The sequence below is a fragment of the Ostrinia furnacalis genome, unplaced genomic scaffold (assembly GCF_004193835.3).
Source record: "Ostrinia furnacalis isolate ACB-3 unplaced genomic scaffold, ASM419383v2 OfSCF4659, whole genome shotgun sequence".
Taxonomy (NCBI): domain Eukaryota; kingdom Metazoa; phylum Arthropoda; class Insecta; order Lepidoptera; family Crambidae; genus Ostrinia; species Ostrinia furnacalis.
This window is the reverse complement of record NW_021134898.1, coordinates 90,928-113,451: the sequence shown is the minus strand read 5'-3', so window position 1 is coordinate 113,451 and position 22,524 is coordinate 90,928. Positions and strand designations below refer to the sequence as shown.

Here is a 22,524-nt window from a genome sequence, read left to right as displayed (position 1 = left end):
GCACAGAGCTTTGTTTGCCGGCTTCAGGCAGACAGATGCTAGCCCACCTAAGACTGGGCATTTTCAATTAATTGTACTTTGGTTAGTATCAAATCAACACTTACATGGATATATTTTTTAAATAATTTTTTATTTTGATATTTGCATCTCCGCACAATAACCAACAGAACATGCCCACTGGTTCGGAACGACTTGTGCTTTAAGTACGAGTATGTAATTGGAAACACTCAGGCGCCCGGAATGAAAATAACAGCTTTACATATTATTAAAATAATAATGCACATAATTTTATTATGAAATATAGCCGGTTTTCTTTTCATGATTTCAATAACATGTCGAAATAGGTCCAGTAATAATCGATTATTGCAATAGGCTTACAACGATGCAAGTTATATCAGTTATATTTATAAAGTTAGCCCCATTACTGACCTAATATTTAGCGCACATTTGAAATTATAAATATTATTATGGATTGACAACGCAACATTTGTCATAGTTCCAAGGAATGAAAATATTATCATAATTTATTAGCACTTACCTATATCATTGTTTGTAGAATCATCCTGAAACGAACCGTTTAAAAAGAATTGCTGGTTCTTTCTCGACAAGGCTGTTCAAGCTTGCATACCAGTGCTCTGATGACTTATCCAGGTGTGGTCGAATTTAATAGTGAAATACATTTCTCTCTCTTGTAGTGTTTAAAGTTTAAAGTTTAAACCCGTTTGTATCAGGTATTAAGATCAAGGTTTAGTTACCAATAATGACGTCAATTCTACCGTTGTTCGGCGAGTTTTTTCGCTCGGTTATGCCAGTTATGACCTACCTACTGTGATGAGGAGAAATGCTAATAAAACTCTTATCAGTGAACTAACTATACTATACTAACTATAGGTATAAGAAACAGCGATCAAGGTGAAATACAGATTTGTTTACACGTTTTTCTCTGTTAGGCATGTATTTTTTCCGAATTCGGACACATTAAAAGTTCTCAATAGTAAATTGTGGTTTCATTAATAGGTACTTGGTGGAAGAGACTGCTTTGAGACTTCTCAATTTCATTGTATTGAAACTGCTTAAGTACGTGATGATTCCCATAGGTGTATTTAAAGGAATTGCCTTAAAATGTCTTGTGTGATAAATCATAACTTTCTAAGGTTGAAACTGTAATTTTGCAACCCAATTATGTAAAGGTTTCACAGATTCCTTATCGGGGTCCAATATCCAATAGCAACTTTTTCTGGGCATAGGTTAGGTTATCCATCAGGTAGGTCATCTCACAATCTTGGCTCACGATGGAGAGTCTCCAATCAAATAGTGTTAATTTTGATTATATGTATTTAATCTTAATCATTCAATCAAGTTATGATCTTCATCGTGTTGCAGACACTTAATCAAATATATCGAAGTGGTTTGATTGGAAAGCAAACAATAAATCATCGGCTCAGAGCGGTTTTCACTCTCGCGGCGCTCGCGCACCTCACTGCCACGGTCAAGGCGACGCGACTGCGTTCGCGTTGTCCCACGATTTTGCACGACCTCCTTTAAATTCTACTGCCAAAAACATCGGTAGTTTCAAACTGGTGTGTGCTGTGATTTTAAGTCTAATGAACTTGGTTTCATTTCACTTCCGAATCTCAGTAGAGACAACAAAGTGAGCTTATAAGGTTTCCTATTTTCTCTGTTTTTTCTGTTTCATACTGAAATTCTGAAAAGTTCCCCTGATAAAAAAAAATCTATATTTGACAATTTCTAATACACGCTTAGGTCAGCCGCGTTATACTTAACGGGTGACGTGCCGTGTTGTGCAGTGGAAACTCTTGGTTTATTTATTACATGTTGACTCTCGTCTCGACTAATCGTTTGTTATATCAACCCGTTCGTAATCGGCGTTAACGAATTCCGACGGGTCAACCATAAAAAGCGATCTAATCGCTTCGGTGGCATTACGTGAATTTGTATAACATTTTATTACATGTTTAACATTCGCTTATCGATTAATGGGTGTTCTTGTCATTATTATGCAAACAGGTTATCTAAGTGATAATGATGATGTTCGGGTGCTTATGGAAAGTAAAAGTGTTTGTGAATAATTGGAGCTTTCTAATATTAAAATAGTTTTTTAATCGATATAAATTATTTATTAAAGAGACGAGTCAGAGAATGTCACATGTAGTAAAAGATTTTTTAAGTAGTTAAATTAGTACTGCTAAAATGGTTAGTAAGTTTAAACCAGTAATCAACAATACAATATTGGCATTTTTAAATTGCCAATTTAAATGCACAAATTAAAATTAATGCGGCAACTAAAATTAATAGCAAAAAACATCATATCATATCCAATTACTTTTTGCTTCGACCTTTAATTTAAACGCACTGGGCTCAATTATGATGCAATAACCATACTAAAACTAAAAGTATATGTTTGCATCCTCATTAAATAAAAAAGGACAAGAATATTTTAAACATAATTCGTTTATATGTAGGTAGATCTACAGATGAGTCTTAATTAATTTTTAGGTCGAATATTAAATATCTACCCTTTTTAACGGTGGGATATGTTTTTGAAACCTTAGGTTTTTGTTAAAACTGACGTGACTACTTTTAGTGAAAACGGTAGTCTCAGAATCAGAGCGATCTATTTGCAATCAAAACAAAAAGCTGCGCGTACGCAGGCATTTTAATGAACGGCTAACAACTGTACGCGGAAATGAGAACCACCTCGCGATCCTGGACCAGGGACCGGTTATGGCACACTTATAGAGTCGGAAGACTATCGATATAAGCAGTTAGGCAAGTGTTTTAATCGTGTTTTTTACTAATATTAGTTACATACTTCTAGTAAATAATGCAAGGGTGTTAGTTAGAACAGTTTATTAGAATTTGTATTAAATGATAACTTTACAATGGTAAGGAATATAAGACTTTATAGGAGTTTAATCTGAAAACAAATATTTCCATTAAAAGAACCTACTCAGACGCGAATGTGAGTTTAGTATACTACGAATCTTCTACCCTTGCGATTAGTAATAACGGCAATGCATAATCAAAAATGTTAAACTTCACCAAGTGTTTAATAGGGTGGTAGTTCTGTTTTTCTCATAATTTGTTATCCTGATCCTCGATGATTCTACCGGGCAACACTGCCCAGCGCAGGAGAAAGCCGGCGATTTGCATCGCCCCGCGCGCAGCTGATGCGATGCGCGAACGCAGGGAGCCGCCGCAACTTGCGGATGATTCATACGTTTAAGGAAGCTAGAGGCTAATCAAAAAAGCTACAAACAATACCGCTAGCCGTAGATTTTTGCCAATTTTAGCTTATTTCTCTTCGAATTTATTTGCCTCCATAGGGTGTCTTGACTCTAATATGGCTCAATCGAACCAAATTTTTGTCATTGATTAATTTAAAAGCTGTAGACTCAACTGGGAACTACATATGGTTAAAAGTTCACGAAGTACCAATGGTTTACAACTCTCTTTTGCTGATGAAGTAATAGAAAATAACATTTTAAACCTTATGTTAATCCGTGACGGTTTTATACCCGTAACGAGTGTTGTTACTAGTCAAATGACCCATAAAGCGAGTAAACTGCCAAATATGGGCGCTATTACATTGCAACAGCGACCTTTCATGCTTGCTACAGATTACCTTAATATGCTGCGTTATTAAAGGTTACAAATTATTGTGACCACGCTTAATAACCATGTAAATAATTCACTATTTTGTAATTTACCTTTCACGTTATAATTTATTAAACCCATAAGAAAACAACTCGGTGGCCAATGTCTTATAGTAAAGAGTTCCTTTTCACGCTCTATGTTCCTGTATACAGGGTGTTAGGTAAATGGGTATATGAGCCGACACTAGCCCATGTTAACATGGTCATATAAATGGTATGGTGAAGTCAGAAAATTGATATCTTCATTTTAATTATTTTAATTTTCATACAAATCCGATTTTATAAAAAATATTTTGTATGAAAATTAAAAAAAATTAAAATGATATCAAATTTCTGACTTCACCATACCATTTATATGACCATATTAACATGGGCTAGTGTCGGCTCATATACCCATTTACCTAACACCCTGTATATGCAAATACTATCTTGAAATCCCACTATGCTACCTATATTTGTTTCCACAAAAAGCCCTACAATAAGCAATAGTGATGTTCCACGAAGTGTGCACTAACGGCGCGTTCTTTTGTTCCAGTTCGCTGTTGTTTGTATGATGCGACGCCTGTCTTGAACCCGGTGAGTACTGCAATGTGTAAACTCATAGTATGTGTGTATAGCTCGTATTCAATAACAAAGGTAGCCAGGAATAACCAGTTCTCATTGACAACTGTATTTTCATAATAATCTACAAATTTTAAATTAAAATCAATCAACCGAAATTGCTGCTCGGTCAGTTCATCGAGCTAAATACTTTCAAGAGACTACTACAAATTAATTTTAACGAGACTGCGTACTTTTACTGTCAATAGCTAAACTAGCCTGTCGTCTCTCCATACTATGATAACTCTCCTCAATTCTTTTTATCGATCAATTTGTCTCAACTCAAAAAGGCAAGAGCAAGTAATGTTTTCCCGAGCGTTCTTGGTATCAAATAAAAAGTATTCTCTATCACTTTCCACTGGTGAGTAACGCGTAATACCTTCACTAAGTGCTGACGGGAAAAACTCTTAAAGTCTATTTGTTTTTTTGCATGAAGATTTATCGACTAAACTTTCAAATAGCCCGTAAGGTAAAATTGCTCAGCTTCGTTCACAGCAAATACGAATGAAGCTTTGAAAGCTCAGTTAGAACTTTTCGGAGCAGTAGGTATTTTTTGTGTTACTAGCTAAGAGACTTGATTATTTAAAGATTTATTTTTATTTATTTCTACATAATTTATTTCGACGAAAAAACTGGTCAGACTGAAATATTTTATTGAGTTATTATTTACTACGCACCGTGAAAAATGCCTTGTTAATTATTGTCATTTGCAACAGTTAACGTATCAATTTCATTTGATATCTAATCACATCGATCAACCGCAAGTCACTCGGAAAGGCGTAAAATACATATTTTCACGCGACCAGCCGATCGTGATAAAATTCGAACAATTAACACAGCGTTAACAACGATACTTGTAGCAATTACTTGTTTTTTTATTTATTTTTTATTTTAACTTGAGATGTTAATTTATGTGTAAAATCTTAACACATGGAAGTTAGATAGTGATACTGTAGGTTTAATATTACTGTTCTTTCCAATGGTATAATTAACACGTAAAAGTTTTGGTATAACGGTATTTCCGTTTCATATTTTTAAAGATACATCCTGACAAAAATTTCAAGGCAGAATATACTACACACCGATACGCCTTTTTTTGTCTAAGCACACTAGTAATCTAGCTCTCAAGAACACCGTACTAACAAGAAAGGTCTCGCGCTATAATCCAGTTTAGATCGAGCATCGCGAGCTAATCTCCTGGGAAGGTCTGTAGCAACCTGCCCAGGCACATTGAATGTCACTATCGATTCATAGATGATATTAAGTTATTGAATTCTCAATTGTGTGGTTAAAACCAAGCGAAGAGAGAAAAATAGCAACGTTTATTGATAGCTTGTAAAAACAACCGTCTACAGTTCAATAGGAACTGGTAGAGCCGGGGAGAAGCATCGCCGCGTCGCGAGTCGCCACACACGTCGCCAGCGCCGCAAGACAGATGGCACAGTTTTAACGCAGTCATTTTTCGGAGTTCTCGGTATGGCCACGGCCTCGGACCACCGCAGAGACCTTTTAATTGAGACACTTAATATTTACGCGCAATTTATGTGGCCAATAATGCTTCGCTGTAAGTGCCTAGGTAATCCAATAAAAGTAAGAGCAATTGCGGTTAGAATAAGTACTTATTGCAATTTAAGTCTTGAACGTTCAATAAAGATCAGCTTGATTACTAAACGTCAGTTGGTGCAATTATTTCCACTTCTTCCTCTCCATTACGACTTTGTTTTTGCATATTAGCTGCGGTAATCGTATGCAAGTTAATGTTTTCAATGATTATGAAGTCAAATTATATAAAAACTATTTCCATGATGTAACATGATTGTATAGCTTCATAATGCGCATTATACGTTCTCCTTCTTTCTTACTCTGCGAGTTAGTCAAAATTCTAATCAGTAATAATTGGCTATAAAGCAAGGCACAAAAGGCAATCCCAATCAAGCATTGTTTGTCTCGTAATTAAGACGACATGATTGATGATTATCGTCGGGATACTACAGACGGACAGACAGCCTTTGTTTTTAAATTATTTTCCATTTGCATCAGCTTTAGGTCCGCTCGTTTACTAGGGTTAATGTTCTCTTTATTAACATCTTATTTACTAGAAATTTTATCAGCATCTATAGCAGACCCCAACCCTGATTTTTCTAGTAGACTTTTTATCGTGGTAGGGCAAGCTATTATTTTGGCGTGTTGTGCCCTAGAAAGGGCCTATGTCCTGAATAGACTATTTGAATTTGTGGTCTAAGGCAAAATGATGTTGCCTTAACTTTGTTTAGTGCGATGTTAACATTCGGCTGTTAGCGTATCAAAGAAACCTACATCTCCATAATTGCACTACTCGACATAAGGGCCACGTAACGAATTTAACTTAACCACACGTCATTAACATTTCAAGCTATTACTGGCCTTATATTTGTGTACAATAGGGGGCATATTAGTGTGTTTTATCAGCTTTCTAAGAGCAAAGGTTTATCGGCTTATCGCGGACACATTGGGCGTAATGGGCGGGCCTTTTAGGGCACTCCGTGAGATACGGCGTGAGGAAAGTTTAAAGGCTGAACCATCGTTGTGAGTACGGTTTCAAGTGTAACAAATCTGCAGCGAACTATATGAACATAAAGGCAAAAAAAAACAAAGAAAAGCAACCGATTATTGAGTTTATAAGATTGATTTCATCCAAAGTATTGAGCACGCCATCGGTTCCAATTTCTGTAGTAAACTTGCTTTGTTTGAACAAAACGATAGACTAACTTACATAGTACAGAGGTCGCTTTTATAGGGTGAGTGAGGACAACTACTGAAAACTGAATTAGTGAAAAACGATCCAAACAAGCAATTGAAGCTTATGCTACATATTTGCCGTTTGGTTTAGGTTACAAATGCAAATGAACACAAAACTGAAGACTAGTAAAATCAAGACATTACCTGTACATTTCTAGAATTTGCATTTCTGTAACAATGTTCAATCTTTAGTAAAGAAAAACATAATAACAAAAACCAAATCACTTGAAAACACAACGAAAGTCAAAACGTTTTCACTCCCAAAAGAAGAAATGACAATATTGACTTATTTGACCGACATGAAATCAATTGTAACCCACGACCGTCGGCGCTCTCAATCAAAACGACTAATTGTTTATTTGGTTCCGCTTCACGGCCGCGGGCAATCGGTTCGATTCCCGTCGCGGTCACGTCTCGTGCCGCCGCCGGTCACAATCACTACTATGTTATGTCATATCTCTTCAAATGATTCAACTCGAATTGTAAAAAAAACAAAACACTGCTGCTTTCTTAAAGAAGATTATTTTGTCCTTTAAACAATATTTAATTACTTTAAATTGTGGGAACTAAAAATTTGCAAAATTAATTTTTGACTTAAACTTTAAGCTCTACAGTTAAAACTAAAAGATTTAATAAAATTACATGATTTTCATTTAAAGTAGAGAACTAGACATCACATGCTTTACTTACTACGAGTATTCTTTACTTTATATTCTTAAGAGAGTTAATAATTACATATTATTAACAGAAGTGTTAGTTGTGTATTTAATGAGTCATTTGTAAGTAGGTAGTTAACTACACTACGTCTCCTGTAAATGCATCTATTACAATGTGAACTAATGTTAGTTTCTCTGCGGCCAAGAGGCGGTAATGTCATTCATTGAAACGTTTACGTTTGCATAATGAATGTAACTCGATAATACACTTCGTCACAGAGTCACAGACCAGCTGGATCAACAGACGCCGTATGAAAAATCTATTGCACTTGCTATGTCGCAAAAGAAAAGGAGGTAAAGTTATGAACATTCGCTATTTTCATTGCTTACCAGTGATGTTTTGGATTTACTAGTTTTTGTGTAGCCTTTCTCTATAATTTTCGTGATTCCACTAATTAAAGAGATAATAAAAATAAATTGTCAGTTTTTAAGAATCATTTGTTCTAGCAGGAACAATCATTAAAGCTATTTATTATTTTTCCGTCAGTATTAAATAAAAATTACATACGATACGAGTTAGAAAGAAGTAGTCTGTAGAGTCGGCAGACAAGTTCATTGCTTTGAAAGCGCACGCGCAGCGGCGGCGGACAGATGATAATGTATGAACTATGAATATTAAGCCGGTTACGCTACACTTAATTACCGAAGATGTTACGACAATAGAGCCGCCGGCCTTGGTGTCGCGGAGAACGAACTTCAGTAAGTTTGCAGCTACATGTAAATGACATTTTCCTCAAAAGGTTTCATATGAATCAATTCAAACCTATTTATTGTTAACTTTTAAATTTTTTGATGAGGATTTATTCTGCACATCTTCGAGAGATCATTGATGCACGTCATCATGTTCTGAAATCGTTCAAAAACTTAAAAGTTCCCTGGATCCAGTCTTCGTATAATGACAAAGAATTGAGAGCTTCTTACTGGATTTGGGTTTTTACGTTCTGATGTTAGTACAACCTCGTGTTCTCGCTAATTGTAGATTAGACTAATTGCGAGTGCGCGATGATTGCTGCCATTTTCACCTCGCCCGAGGAATGCTCGCTCTCAGCAGTCCACTGGCCCACTTGCAGTGCAGATCATCGGTTGACGCAATTGGTTCCGCTTTCGATCCGATAGTTTCAATCCGCAGTGCGTACGCGCATAACGGCTAGGGTTGTTGACTGATACACATTTCAGATGTATTTGCCTGTGATTGTTATTTACGTCAGTTACATTATTTTTATTTGTCATCAATTGACTGATTTTATATTCATTTAACCTTGGTTGGTATATTACTACACATAATTTATTAGTGTCCTTCCATAGCGTGGGTTATAAAAATTAAGGGACCACAACAACACATCAGATTTTAAGCTTCTGGTGGCTTAATTGTAACTACTGCAATTAAGCCACCAGAAGACACACACAACAACTGCAAAAACTTCTAAAGCCTATTTCAATCAACTCCTTGAGCAACTGAAAATCGAAATTGAAAAGAAAAGTTGGCAACCCTAACTGTACAATGTGTTGCTAACTCGTCACTATTTCGACTGCTTCCTTACATCCCGCATATAGATGCTTTAAAAGCTTGACATCGTGTTCATTGAAGTAACCAAAATAATAAGCACGAAAGACTTATGTATTTGAAAAGCAAAACATTACGAGTAAAACCCTATGTTGTGTATCTTTGGTTTGGGTAGTATTTATGATCATTCCCTAAAGTAAACTCAAAATGTAAATATGTAGCTTTTTCCGTCTACTTTCGATAGTTTTATTTCAGAAAGCTTTCGCACTTGTCTATTCTTGAAAACTGTGTTTTATATTATCCTTCTGCACACTGTGTAACAACAACAGTCAGTCCAACAATAGTCAGTCATTGGCTACCAAAGATATTCCTTCAGTCTATTTATCATCGCCAGTAAACTGTCCGTCCGACAGGCCCTTTCAGCCTAACCATAAACCGATCTATTCGTGGCCACAAATAATACACTCCTGCGCATCGCACGTCCTGCGCTGGAACACGCCATGACAGGTGTGTCTAATGGACAACCCGAGTAACTGTCTGTTCGAACTTATTATCCTCCCATTGGTTGAAACAAGTTATTATTATTATCAAATTAATTACTGAATATACGAGACACAATAACAATTCGCGTGCTATACCTAACCACAATATAGCTCACATTATAGCCATTACATAAACTTAAAAGTCTCGTTAGTTTGATACTAATTAAATACTTAATAGATAACGCAAAACGAGATGTATATATACTTGCTTTCTTAATTAGTAAGACCTTGATTGAAGTTATTTGACGTAACGAATTTAATAACCAAGGGACTAGTATGTTACACATAAGTGCTTATTCTTTGTCAACCAAAATTCTTTAACCTTCTTTTTACCAAGTTGACGGCAATTCAGTTTCAAATGAGGGATGAGAAAATACTCCATCAGGACTTTGTCTTGTCGGTGATGTGTACAATGGGAGATGGGACAAAGAAATCGCGAGTCTCCCATTTGGTCTTTGACTTATGAAAAAGGAGAGTCAGAATTGGCAAATCTGGGCATAAAGTATTTCCGGTCACTTAATTAAAATTCTTTCTCTACCTTTAACAGAATAACATAAATCAAAACAAAATTTATTTTTGATTGACCACAGATGCATCTGTCCATCGTCCTCTCAGCCCGCCGAACAGGCCGCTGCGCCTGCGCACCGTAGCTTTGTTTACACTGTTACAACAATGCCGCTTTGTTTTGTTAGAGATGTTACGCAGCGCTGCGGTGTAACATCACTCCACGATAGTGTTTGGACAATATGTTATGGCTGCGGAGAGGTATTAACCACCAAGTGGGCGGGGCCATCGATGTTGGTTATGGAGATTATGAAGTTCACTTCAGAATAAAGAAGAAAGTGATGTAGCTTAAATAAACATTGATAGGTACTATTTGGATAGGTATGCGTATAGAACCAATCGCAGTAATACCACAGAATAGATAATAAATTCTTATGAGGTCTGATTATATGAGGTCGAGGGAAGATCCTGGATGCGGGCATTGCAGGACCGATTAAACCTTGGGGAGTCCTTTGTCCAGCAGTGGACGTCATTTGGCTGAACGAACGAACGATTTATTAATTCATATTACGATTATTAACAATTACACAATGTTTGTTAACGTAAATTCCATAACCACCGCAGAAATTGATAAGCTGATTACTATTTTAATTACATTTTACACACTTTGAGGTCATGACCTCATTGTGTAAGTAGAATAGAATGCCTAATCACCTCTTTAGTTTAAATGATTTGTGGAAAATGTAAATTATATGTTCCACCTTGTTTGGCGTGTCAGGCGTGTTATAGAATTCTAATAAAAGACTCAAAACCTAATTCTCTTCTATTTACTCAAGTTCCAGCTACTTTAAGTAGAGACGATTAAGGTTGGTATTGGCTCGGAATAAAGACCGTGTACAGACAGACGGACGTTTCAACACAATAAGTACAATTGTGTGAAGATCACCAGGGCAATGGGTTGTCGTTAGCATTCAATGGCGGTGCTCACACACATGTTCAGTAAGTACCGTACGTACGGGTGCATGATAGCGATACTTTATTGCGAGAAAAAATGGTGGCAAGAAGATTAATTGGGAATTGTGTATCTTCACAGCGTGTGTTAACACCATAATACAATTAAACTATTTATTAGTAACGCATACTTAATCCCAACTAATATTATAAATGCGAAAGTAACTCTGTCTGTCTGTCTGTCTGTCTGTCTGTCTGTTACGCTTTCCCGCTTAAACCTCGCAACCGATTTTGATGAAATTTGGCATAGAGATAGTTTGAGTCCCGGGAAAGAACATAGGATAGTTTTTATCCCGGTTTTTGAAACAGGGACGCGCGCGATAAAGTTTTTCTATGACAGACAAAATTCCACGCGGGCGAAGCCGCGGGCGGAAAGCTAGTACCTAATAAACGCATAAATAAATCTCGCAAGAATGAAAGCACACTAGGTTAATACTGCGGCATGTTATAAAAATGTAATAGCTATTATTTTGCTATTAAATGACATGCATAGTTTGAAGTACTGTTGATATTATTCCATTGTCAATCTAAGTTGTCGATGCTCTATAATAGATTTTTCTTATTGGGAAAAACTTACACTGATCCTTGACTAGTACTACTAAACCAAAGTGTCCTTCTCTTTGAAATCCGTTTACAAATATCGTTTTTACGCTGAAGGAATGTAAATCGATGTTGCGGTCAGTAATCGATGCTGCACCGCTTATCGATGAGCGCTGACACAGATAACGGCTGCATCGTTACGCAACCCGATTGACTCGATATGCAAAGTGACGTGATCGTCAGCGGTACTCTGACAACGGAGTAACAGCACTATGAACTGCTGACAGGTAGGGGTGTAATCACATGCTTACATTTCGATTAACAAGTCAAAATTAAGTTATTGTACATTGAATTCAATTTATGAAGCATTGTAAATATTACTAGACGCAAAGATAGAGTCGTTCGATTAGGAATTTTTCAACGGTCGGTGTACAATTTTATTTAAACTAAAAATATTTTTATCGAATTTTACGAAAGCCCAACGTAATCTACAGGGAATACAACCTACTTAATAAATAATAATGTCAAAATTCCTCGTATAATTTGTGTACGCATAAATACTACCCTATTATAAATACTTCACCTGTGCCAAAACGCCCCTATTAAAGTAACACCTGACACTTCGCGCCACATGGCACCGGGTGTAGTCGACCCAACTGTTGAATATCCAAATCTCATAAGGTTAAACATGAACATAAAGGCTTATTTATTTAATTCTTGCATAAAATTTGCTGCTACCAGTAGTTATTCTTCTTCTGGTCGTGTCGACAACAAACCTATACATTGTCAGCTCAAAACTCCGCTACAAGAGTGGCGTTGTCAGTGGCATTCATTAAATCTTCCTGCGTGCAGTTGTTAGACACGTAGGGCAGTGCATCAGGTGCTTTATCTGAAACCAGGGTTGTGGTATTTGGAAGAAATAAGCACCTTTCTAGCGGTAACAAAGTCTAAACTGAATGTCTTAAATGTTTCATGAGGTTAGCGGAAACCAAGCCCTCGCCAGTCCTAGGTCACGAGCCCGCTGCTCCAGATGTGTACTTTCATCAGCGCGGCCACTGGAGCGCGACGCCCGCGCACGCGCTGCGCCTGCTCATTGCTGGTACAGCAAGCTCGCTGCGTAGATCTGTCAATGCTTCAATACCCGAATGCTAAAGCGTTTAGTGTTTCACTTTTCTGCTTGTTCTTCTATCGTGTGGGTTAACTGTAGTTTTCTATTATTATTGTCATTAATAAATGTCTTTGTACATTTTAAAAAGCTTCATCTGCTAGCCCAACAGCTATAGCAATCCTTTTTTTTTGTAAAATAGATATCATCAGACGAACAATATAAACAGATACTAAATAATCAAATGTTTGCATTGTGCCAGGATCAAAAAGAGACCACTTAATCAGGCAGTCAAGTGTTTGGACTCATCAATGCGATATGTTTCACTACAACAGTTAACAATCGTGTAGGATCGGTGTAAATATAGGGCGCTCCGCTCAGTGGGGCATTTCCCTGCGTCTCGCGTGGGCGCGCGCAATAAACGCTAAGGGACAGCCATCAGCACGCTGCGCAAGCGCTTATAGTGGAAGCACATCAGACTAAACGTTATTGGAGCATAATAGTGCCTATTACTTAGTATGCCACAGTATTGAGCTTGATGTGCCATCGTCTGTACGTCGCTATTCAGCTTGAGATAGCAGATATGCAACACAAGTACAGTATTTGATTTTACATGCTTTTTATGTACACACACACTATAAATTATTTTTGACAAGCATTATCAGACACAATATTAAACTAGAATTTACTAACTAGAAAAAAAAAATGTCGACTTGTAAATTTAACATACCTGTTGTTTGAATTACATAACATTACATAATCTAAAGGAGATAATAAAAAAACGTAGGTACAAAGTTAGTTACCTACTCAATTGTTTTAAACAGAAGGCTCCCTACTTAACTCAGCCATTATTTATATTACAGCTGAAAAGAAGCAAAGATTGTGAGCTGTTAACTCTACATTGTGAGTTGTCTTGTTGCTACACAGAAATGAGTTGCGGTCGCGGGTCTTGTGACAGACATCAGCGGAATTACTTTTGTAATTAGTGGGCCTATTCATGAAGAGAGAAAAGTGATGGATTCTGTGAAAGATAATAAAGAAAAATTTGTGAAAAATTAGCATTGTTAAACATTAGTTAATAAAGTAAAGAAATAATCTCATGTTGCAATACCCTAGCAGGGTCCATGTTATGAGTCTATGTCTAATAAGTAAGAACCTTTGTATACCAACATGGAGCAATAAAGAATTTGAATTTGAAAGTTTATTCTAAACAGCATATGCAAATACTCGTAGTAATGATGAGTATGAGAAAGCAATCCTTAGTTGTGAATTTTTCGTACCTGTTTACTTTAATCGTCATATTAATAATTTTCTTTCCTTTGTGCCATTAATTCCGTTTTAGCTCTGTAAAATCTATTGAATTGTTTTCTCAAACTTATCTTAGAGAACAGGAATGATGGAGGGTTCTTAGCGTTAATGGCGACGCCTGCGTGGGCGCAGGACGCTACATCTCAATGGCTAGAGCTCGAAACTTTCTTCAATACTACGAACGACTGCTGTTAAGTAAAATATCTGACGCCCGTATTCACAAACGATGCTTGCTTAAGTGGAATCGGCAAATCGAACGCACAGCGTTAAATGGAGTTCTGTGATCGGTACCTGTGTCACCCTGTGCTTCCACGCGCACTGGGAGACCTCATCTCATAGTAATGTTTGTGAATACGGGCGTAAGCTAAGCTAAGCTACTACTTATATACAAGACAATGATCTGGTGTAAAATAGAAAAATAAATTGTGGAAGTACTCTTATTATACAACTAGTTGAATAAACTTTATAAACGGTCCACACGTCATTACCTACACAGTAAATTAAAAACTGCGTAAGTTCATTCAAGTGAAGTTCATTATTCCACATTTTATTCATTTCCACCACACGCATATGAGTGAATGAATGTTTGTTTATTCATTCTTGGAGCAGTTGCAGCTCTTTGAAAATTACAAGTATTTTCCTTTTCAGTAACATGAAAGAGCTGTCAGACACACTAGAGCTTTTATGAATGTTTCTGAAGCTTTTATTCCAAACCACATGAGTATTCCAAACGTGTAATAATGTTTTGTACTTAATTGATTACTCGCCATTAACCAATGCAATAAAATAAATTCTAAAGCTTTAATATAGCAAGATAATACCGTCACAAAACAAAGATTTCTTCTAAAATATTTCTATTACTCGTAACTAAATAGGTAAATACATACCTACATAATTTACATTAGAACAATAAGCATTATGTCTTTGTACGCGTAGCTGATCCTCTCTACTCTCACATATTTGATTATTTATTACTAACTAAATCAAAGGACAGCATACTCAATTGAATCCTCAACACTTCATGCCACAGAGCACTTGTGTTCCGCCGAGGGTGGCTCATTGAGATGACAAAAGCTCGTCGCCGTCAATGAACGCGCCGTGGGGGGCTTTTGGGAGGGGGGAGGGGGAGCGCTTCCGCTGACGATGCGGCACGCCATAGGGGGTGGGGCATGTAAATTATTCTACAATTGCATAAAAAAGCTGGAAATGCGGAATTTAGGGGATCATTGATAAGACTTTAACAGCTTCTCTGCAATTTTCTCAAAATACCAGGCCGTTTTCCTTGATGTACTGTAGGATGAAATGTGGGTAGTATTTTACCTGAAAATTGTTTTTCAGACTACCCTATTTTGCAATCGAAATGTCATTTTTAGCGGATTGTGTGACTATCAACTTTTTCCTTTTATGCGATTGTGCATTTAAATGAATGATCGTTGCTAATTCCCCTCAAAGTCCCCATTAAAGTGCGCCAATATTAATTCCCTAATTGGCCGTAGGCGCGGCGGAAGACAAATGGCGCTTCCCGGAATGTCCGAGGAATGGCAGGGCGAGTGCAGCGTAACTTTGTATGATGACTAGACGCATGGGCGCAGTCAGGGCTGACTACTCTCTTAGATTGATATTCTGATAACAGCCAATTTTGGCAACCAGAGCTGCTTGGAGGCACCCAAATAATATAAACTACGATCAACTTTTTATAGAGGTCACGAATATTAAAAGAATGTTTTTTTAGGGTACCGTACCTCAAAAGGAAAATCGGTATCTTATAGGATCACTTTGTTTATTATTTTAGTCACTTTCAGTTTGTTTTTATTTTGTGTTTATCTATCCAGCAGCCAGAACATTTCACAGTTTTCTGTAATCTACAAAAAATGTATACAGCCCAAGTTAGCGCGTAAAGCCTAGCTTTCTTTGCGACACGTAAAGCCGTTGCTTAGCAGTGGACTTAACTGATAATCCAACGGCTAATTATAATAATGTATTAGAAGTGGCACCCCTAGCCACGGGCGCGGTGTGGCAGCAGTAGGAGCGGAACCGTCGTTTTTTTGCCGCGACTATTTCAGACCGCGGCTATTCCCGTCCCGCCGCAGGTAACTCCATAACATACGGCGCTGTGTTGTGTCGTTCGTTATTGCCGGTGGCTTAATGCTCTTTTCTTTTAATGGATTTAATGCTTGTTTACATTCTTCCTATCTCACTACAACGATAAGTATTTGAGGAATTTCTGTTGTCTGCGAGGTATCCAAGAGCTCCACAATACTCCACGTTTCTTTCCTGGGTACATTTTATATTTTTAATCAAAACTAAATTAAATTAAAACTAATCTAAGCTTGTAAGGTGACCCAGTATAAAAACACAATGACAATAATTCAATATTCAAACTCCATGACTCGTCTATAAAGCTCGTGCTCATTCAAACCCTATCAATCATGTCAACTGTGACACGAATCGAACTGTACCAAAGCTAGAGTTGTAACCGTCGAATATTAATATTTATTAATATTTCCATATGATATAAATACTTTCCCATTGTTATTTATTACTGTAGCGGAAACGCTTGAGTATCGCGTTTCAGGTGCGTTACCGCGCCGCAGTCGCCGCGGGTCGCGTTTCGACCGCAGCCGTTAGATGCGGTCGGCTTTCTGGGGCGCGGCGTAGGGCGCTACGGTATTGGTGTCGCTTTCATTGAGTCTATCAAGAGATGTAACTTTGTGAACTACCGGAGTGTTTTATTAGAACCTAACGATCTTAAATCATGCATGTTAAGATAATTTTTGGACGTATAAAGCCCTTTAAAAGCAAGTTTTCAAACAACAGCGTACCTAAGACGTTTTTCAGTACAAAACTGTTAGGAAACTTATATTCATTTAAATCAAGAAGACATATTGCTAATAAGTACATGTCTACAATAAGGATGTGGTGATTCTCGTGAAGCTGCGATTGCGGGATAATTCGCGGTTACAAACACTCGCGAGATGGCGCCGCGTCCAAATATGAATACGATTTAAGTGATTTGACGAATAGAAAAAAGTATTATGAGAATTGAGAAACGTAATTTACCGCAAAAAATAGGCAATAGAACCACATCTACTTTTTCCGTAAATATCCTAAAAAGCTGTTGCTTACTTATGTTTTATCCCAGTCTCCAAAAAGGTTTGATTAAAGTAAATGAGTCTTTTATGCAATTTAATTAACAGCGTGAGGAATGTTTATACTTTTACTTAACCACGTCATATTCTTTAATTTACGAGCACTTCACGTATTGCACAGCCGCGGCATCGAACCGGCGTGTCAGGAAACGTGCCCGCACGAGGAAGCGGCCCGAGGCCCAGGAAATGTTGCGGTCTCTCCACCGCGCCACCGGACTCCGGGGCTCCGGACCTATGTGGGGGCCTTTCACACGTTTTTGCGTATGGCCCTTATTTACATATTTATTTATTTAAAACTTTTACGCACATAAATCATACATCCTTACATGGGTTCACTTTGGGTGATAACAATTTCTCGAGTACGTAATTATCTATGAAGTTTGATATTCTGTCTTTTCTCTGATGCAAATGCCTACATTTACTGATTGCTCTTTGTGAGCATCTATGAGTATGACATGTCTTGTTTTAATGTGTTCATGTCAAAGGTCTATAAATCTAAGAGGAAGTAGATTGTAGACTCTACATAAAATGTAACTGATGTAGGAGTCCCACAGGGTTTGTGATTCGTGTGGAAAATATTTACCTCCAGTCTGATATAAGTGTCTCCTGTATTTATCTCAAATGCGAGTAGCAGAATTTTGAGAATAGTTTTATAATACGGGTCCAGATATTCAACTTAGGTAACTGCGATTCAACGGAGAGTGCGTGACATGAGCTGCGCGGTAAACAACACGTAATTACTCAAGTTCTCTCAAATAATTCAAAACAAACGTAACTTCATTTTGAGTGCGTCAAAATTAAAAGTTATGTAAATATTATGTAAGAAGAAACCGCAAAATTTATATTTATTTATGTACCTACCTACTCATACTCGTGTATTGTAAGAACATAATATATTAGTAGTTTACATTGTTAGAAAATTAATTCATCTAGGTGCCTACAATACATAATACATTTGGGACCCACAGTTGAACTGTACGGTACGGTACAAATACGGTTTTACTGCATTTTTGTAACGTTATGACGTGATTCATCATAAACCATTATTTATTCTCCATTAATCTTAATTTTAGTTTAAAAGTACCCACTGATCGATGTTAATTCAATAAGATATCATGTACTCGTAGTTGCCGCATTTTAAATACGAAAGTGAAAATAGCCTTTACTCGTATCGCTACTTTAATCACGTCCTGTATATCCATAAGCTTCTGTTTTCTAACAACAAGAGCGACAAAACCTGCAGCTTCCAGCGCCATATCAGTGGCTTTAGAACCGGAACAGTGCGCTTTCCTACGCGGCGCAGGCGCAGCGGGCTTCCGCGCGACTCCCGCGCAGATAGCATCGGGGACGCCCTGGACGCTTCCCGGGTCAACAAACGCTTTCTTGTGAGATGACCACTAGGGCTATGTATCAATTCTTTCGCAGTAAATTCATTAAAATTATCCAACAATCACATTAATAACTTAATTAGCCTCAAACTGGGATTGGTGTGTTGTAATTAGATGAAGGACATACTTAAAACGGCTTTAAAATGTTTAGCTGGAGGGATTTCAACTACAACGCAGCTGTAAGTTTTACACAAACCTCTCGAGGTGTAAAAATCTTTGCCGCTATTCCCAGGTTCTTCGGATCCTTATAATTTTGCTGAGCGCTTGAGATATGAAAAACTCTGACCCAAATTCTCTTTATCCTGACCAAAGTCTTGCAACGGCTCGTTAAATTACTCAACTTAAACTTAAAATTGCTTAGGTTTGTTCTGAAGTTCTGCAATTCAGATTTTGTCGACCTGGATAATGTTAAAGTAAATGTGTCGAACGGTCGACTCAATCTAAATTGTCGTTATTTGGTGTAAATGTATTGTAAACTCAGAAGCAGCGCCCTAGCGGAGTCTCGTCTCAGTATCGCGATTATCCAATTAGGTAACGCGCTGGGGAGCAACGCACTAGGATAGGGCTGTAACTGTATTACTTGAAACTTTAAGTTACTAATATTAATGTTCAAGAAACGGTGTTTTAATTCATTTCTACTGGGTACATAATTAGGTATTTTATCTTGGTGATTTGATTCATTTCTAGGCACATAATTAGGTATTTTATCTTATGAATTCTTAGTCTTACCATTATGTAATAGTTAATGGAATGCGCAGTGTCTAATAAGGAAACTTTCTCCCCCATCGGCTATCATTCTTTGCGCCCTGCCTGTCGCTATTTCCTCTTGCTTTGCTATGTCTGATCCAGGTACATACCTGCATTTATTTTTAGACTATATACCTCTACCTTGTATACTCTTTCAATGTCAATGAATACTTGCGAAATCATTTCACCATTAACGTGGCAACCCTGCATCCTGCGCCTGCGGTCTTTTGTCCCGAGGGAAGGCTCCGCGCAGGAGACGCGACACGCATGCTCTATCAAGCCACTTGTACTACGAGTATTATTTACCGGCAGCGATTTATTCATTTAAGACTTCGTGCTCTATCTCTGGCTTGATTGAGAGCTTTTGATGGAATGAGATAAGTGACTCTTATAACAGTAATACGCCTACCTAAATGCATCAATTTATTTATTACGTCCCCACTCCTTAGACGCTGAACTAATTTTGATTAATTTTAGGATAGCGAAATCAAGGAAACATATTTAAACGATTCTAATTTCTCGTGTAATATGTGAACTCATTGTTACGCTTTGTGCACTGCGCATTTGTCTGGCCTCCGTAGTTAGTTGGCAGTATTTATTAAGGACCCTTTGGATAGCGGGGACGATTGTTGATCGAGAGCTCTCAGCCTAGAGGCAGCGAGACTGCTCGCAATCACGATAGAGTCTGACGGACACAATCATTGATGCACTCGACATGCGATGCTCATCAAGAGCCCTCGACTCTATCTCGGGACTCGATTAACTTATTGAGAGCTGCTATCATGGACGGATACAGTAAGCTGACTCTGTCAATGGAATTATCCTCTCATCTCTGATCATTCAGAGATTAGAATAGGGCGTGTCTGTATATTCCTGGAAAGTCTTTTATTTTTCAACTCATATTTTTGCTACTTCTTTACTACAAAAATAATAGTTTTTATGGTACGATTTTTTCATTTTCGAACTGCGTAAACCAAATAGGTAATATACACTATAATTATCTAGTAAAATGCGTAACATTCTAGAATGCGTGCCTTTCAAGCCAATAAATTCAACGCGTTGTATCAGGGCATATGGAATTAAAGTAAACACATACAGTCAATCAAGTCGGCCGATGAATAATGCAGCCCAGCTGGAGCGGCCATCGATCTTCGTCGGTCCATCGGGTCGGGCGTGAATGCGCAAAAACGCGTGATTTGCGCGAAGCTGCGCGCGCGCTCGCTCAACTTGACCTAGTCGTCGCTCGCGTGGGCTACACGCGTAGGGCCGGAGTACCTAGCGACAGAGGGGACACTTGAATGCTCTACAATCTAGATCCTAGCTCAGCCTAGCATCTGCCTAACTGTCAAAATAACTTCGTTCGTGGTAATGATTGTAATATCTTTTATATCTGATATGTGGTCTACAATTGCTGTAGTCGTTGATGATCAGAACCTTATGCAACCATATAACTGTATCCCACTGATAAGTTTACGATGAATCCCTTGACAAAAAAGAAAAGTAAATGATGATGGAGTCTAGGTAATAAATACTTAATATCATGTATGTGATGTTAACCCTTCTGCAGTATTTGCTCGCACACGGCGGCGCACGCGGTGATTGACGTCGGTCGAAAGTGCACCCGATAGCCAAGGAGAGCCTCTTGCAGCCATCCGTCGCCGGAATCTCGTCGCTGGACATGCGGCAAGCCACTCGCGAATTCCACCGTAATTATATAATTAACCTAAATACCCTGCGTGTGTTGTGGAGCAAGTGCATTTTTAACTATAATTGCTTGAAAAAGACTCGTGCAACTCATGTTTCTGAAATGAACTCTATGAAATTGCACAATAAACCAAGCACCCGACCCGCATACCCGAACGTCTTTTCTAAAACGTTTTGTGGTTGCGGTCCCGTCCTCTCAAAGGTATTTTACCGTATTTTCGATTGAGAAATTCGCAGTACACCGTAAGTACTCGTAAAGAAAGCGAGTAGTTTCTATGTAACTCGGCGATCGATAGTACAAACCGCAAATGAAGCCCAACGCGAAACTGTCGTCTTCCCGAGGATAACCGCGGCCTGCATACTTGCGTGTTGTTGCTCAATAAAACGCCTCCAAACAATACTAAACTGTATTCTGCAGTTGTAGAATCTATAATACATTGTGTTCGTGTCGAAGAATATGCAAAATATTGTCCCAATTTGGTGGGATCGATTTTTATACTTCCGCAACGCCGTGCCAGGCCGTCCCAACTGTTTCGCGTTCCTATTTGTCAAAGTACCGTAATCCTATAATAAAGTGGGTTCGCTTTGCATAGAATAAATTGGATTTCATGGATAACTCGGTAATTGTGTAGCGGTATTAGAGTTGGTTGATGACACACAATTTAAAAGACAGGGGTGATTTTCTACTAATGAAGTACGAGTAGTTCACTACTTCATTAGTAGAAAATCACCAGTTGAAATTCAAAGCTCTGTAGCAACATCCTTATTTGTGAGTTGATGATACACTTGATTACCTTGATGTGTGGTTATTGAATCTGAATCTAATATGATGATATTGCGTTTCAGTCATTCGATGGTTCCCAAACACCAGAAACACCAGACAATTAGGCAGACGTAGAGTCGCCATTGTCAGCCAACCAATTTCCGTATTCATTTCGTTTGGAGGGGAGTAATTTCCTGTTACGAAGTGATACTAAAGAATGATCAATGAATGTTAGATGATATGGCAAACAGATTTTTTATTAACTTGACACAGAAAAGGATCGTCACGTCATTTTCTAGTTAATCATTCGTCTTCTTTTTACCTTATCCAATGAACCTCGTCAATCGTGGAATACAAACTGGTTAATTGCACTGAAAACCTGAAAACAATGTATTTATATATTTATTTTTTTTACTTTTTGTGATTCCGAAAATATCAGCTAATGAGCCACTCCATTTATGTAGGTACTCATTGACACAAAAAGATCT

At 37.8% G+C, this 22,524-nt stretch overlaps 2 protein-coding genes across 4 annotated transcripts in view; both read left to right on the top strand.

The window, feature by feature from the left end:
* LOC114359818 (nuclear receptor corepressor 1-like) overlaps positions 1-13,024 on the top strand; it is an 88,784-nt gene extending 75,760 nt beyond the window's left edge. The window contains exon 14 of the mRNA XM_028314331.1: positions 12,855-13,024. Coding sequence (XP_028170132.1) covers positions 12,855-13,024 — 170 coding nt within the window. The remainder of the gene's footprint in view (positions 1-12,854) is intronic.
* The window catches only part of gas2 (growth arrest-specific protein 2), a 452,494-nt gene that overhangs the window by 403,156 nt on the left and 26,814 nt on the right, over positions 1-22,524 (top strand). For 2 of the 3 annotated variants that reach the window (XM_028314317.1, XM_028314319.1), the window contains one exon: positions 4,213-4,253. The exons of the other annotated variant lie outside the window; for it this stretch is intronic. The gene's annotated coding sequence lies outside the window, so the exon portion shown is untranslated. The remainder of the gene's footprint in view (positions 1-4,212; positions 4,254-22,524) is intronic. 3 annotated transcript variants of the gene reach the window in all.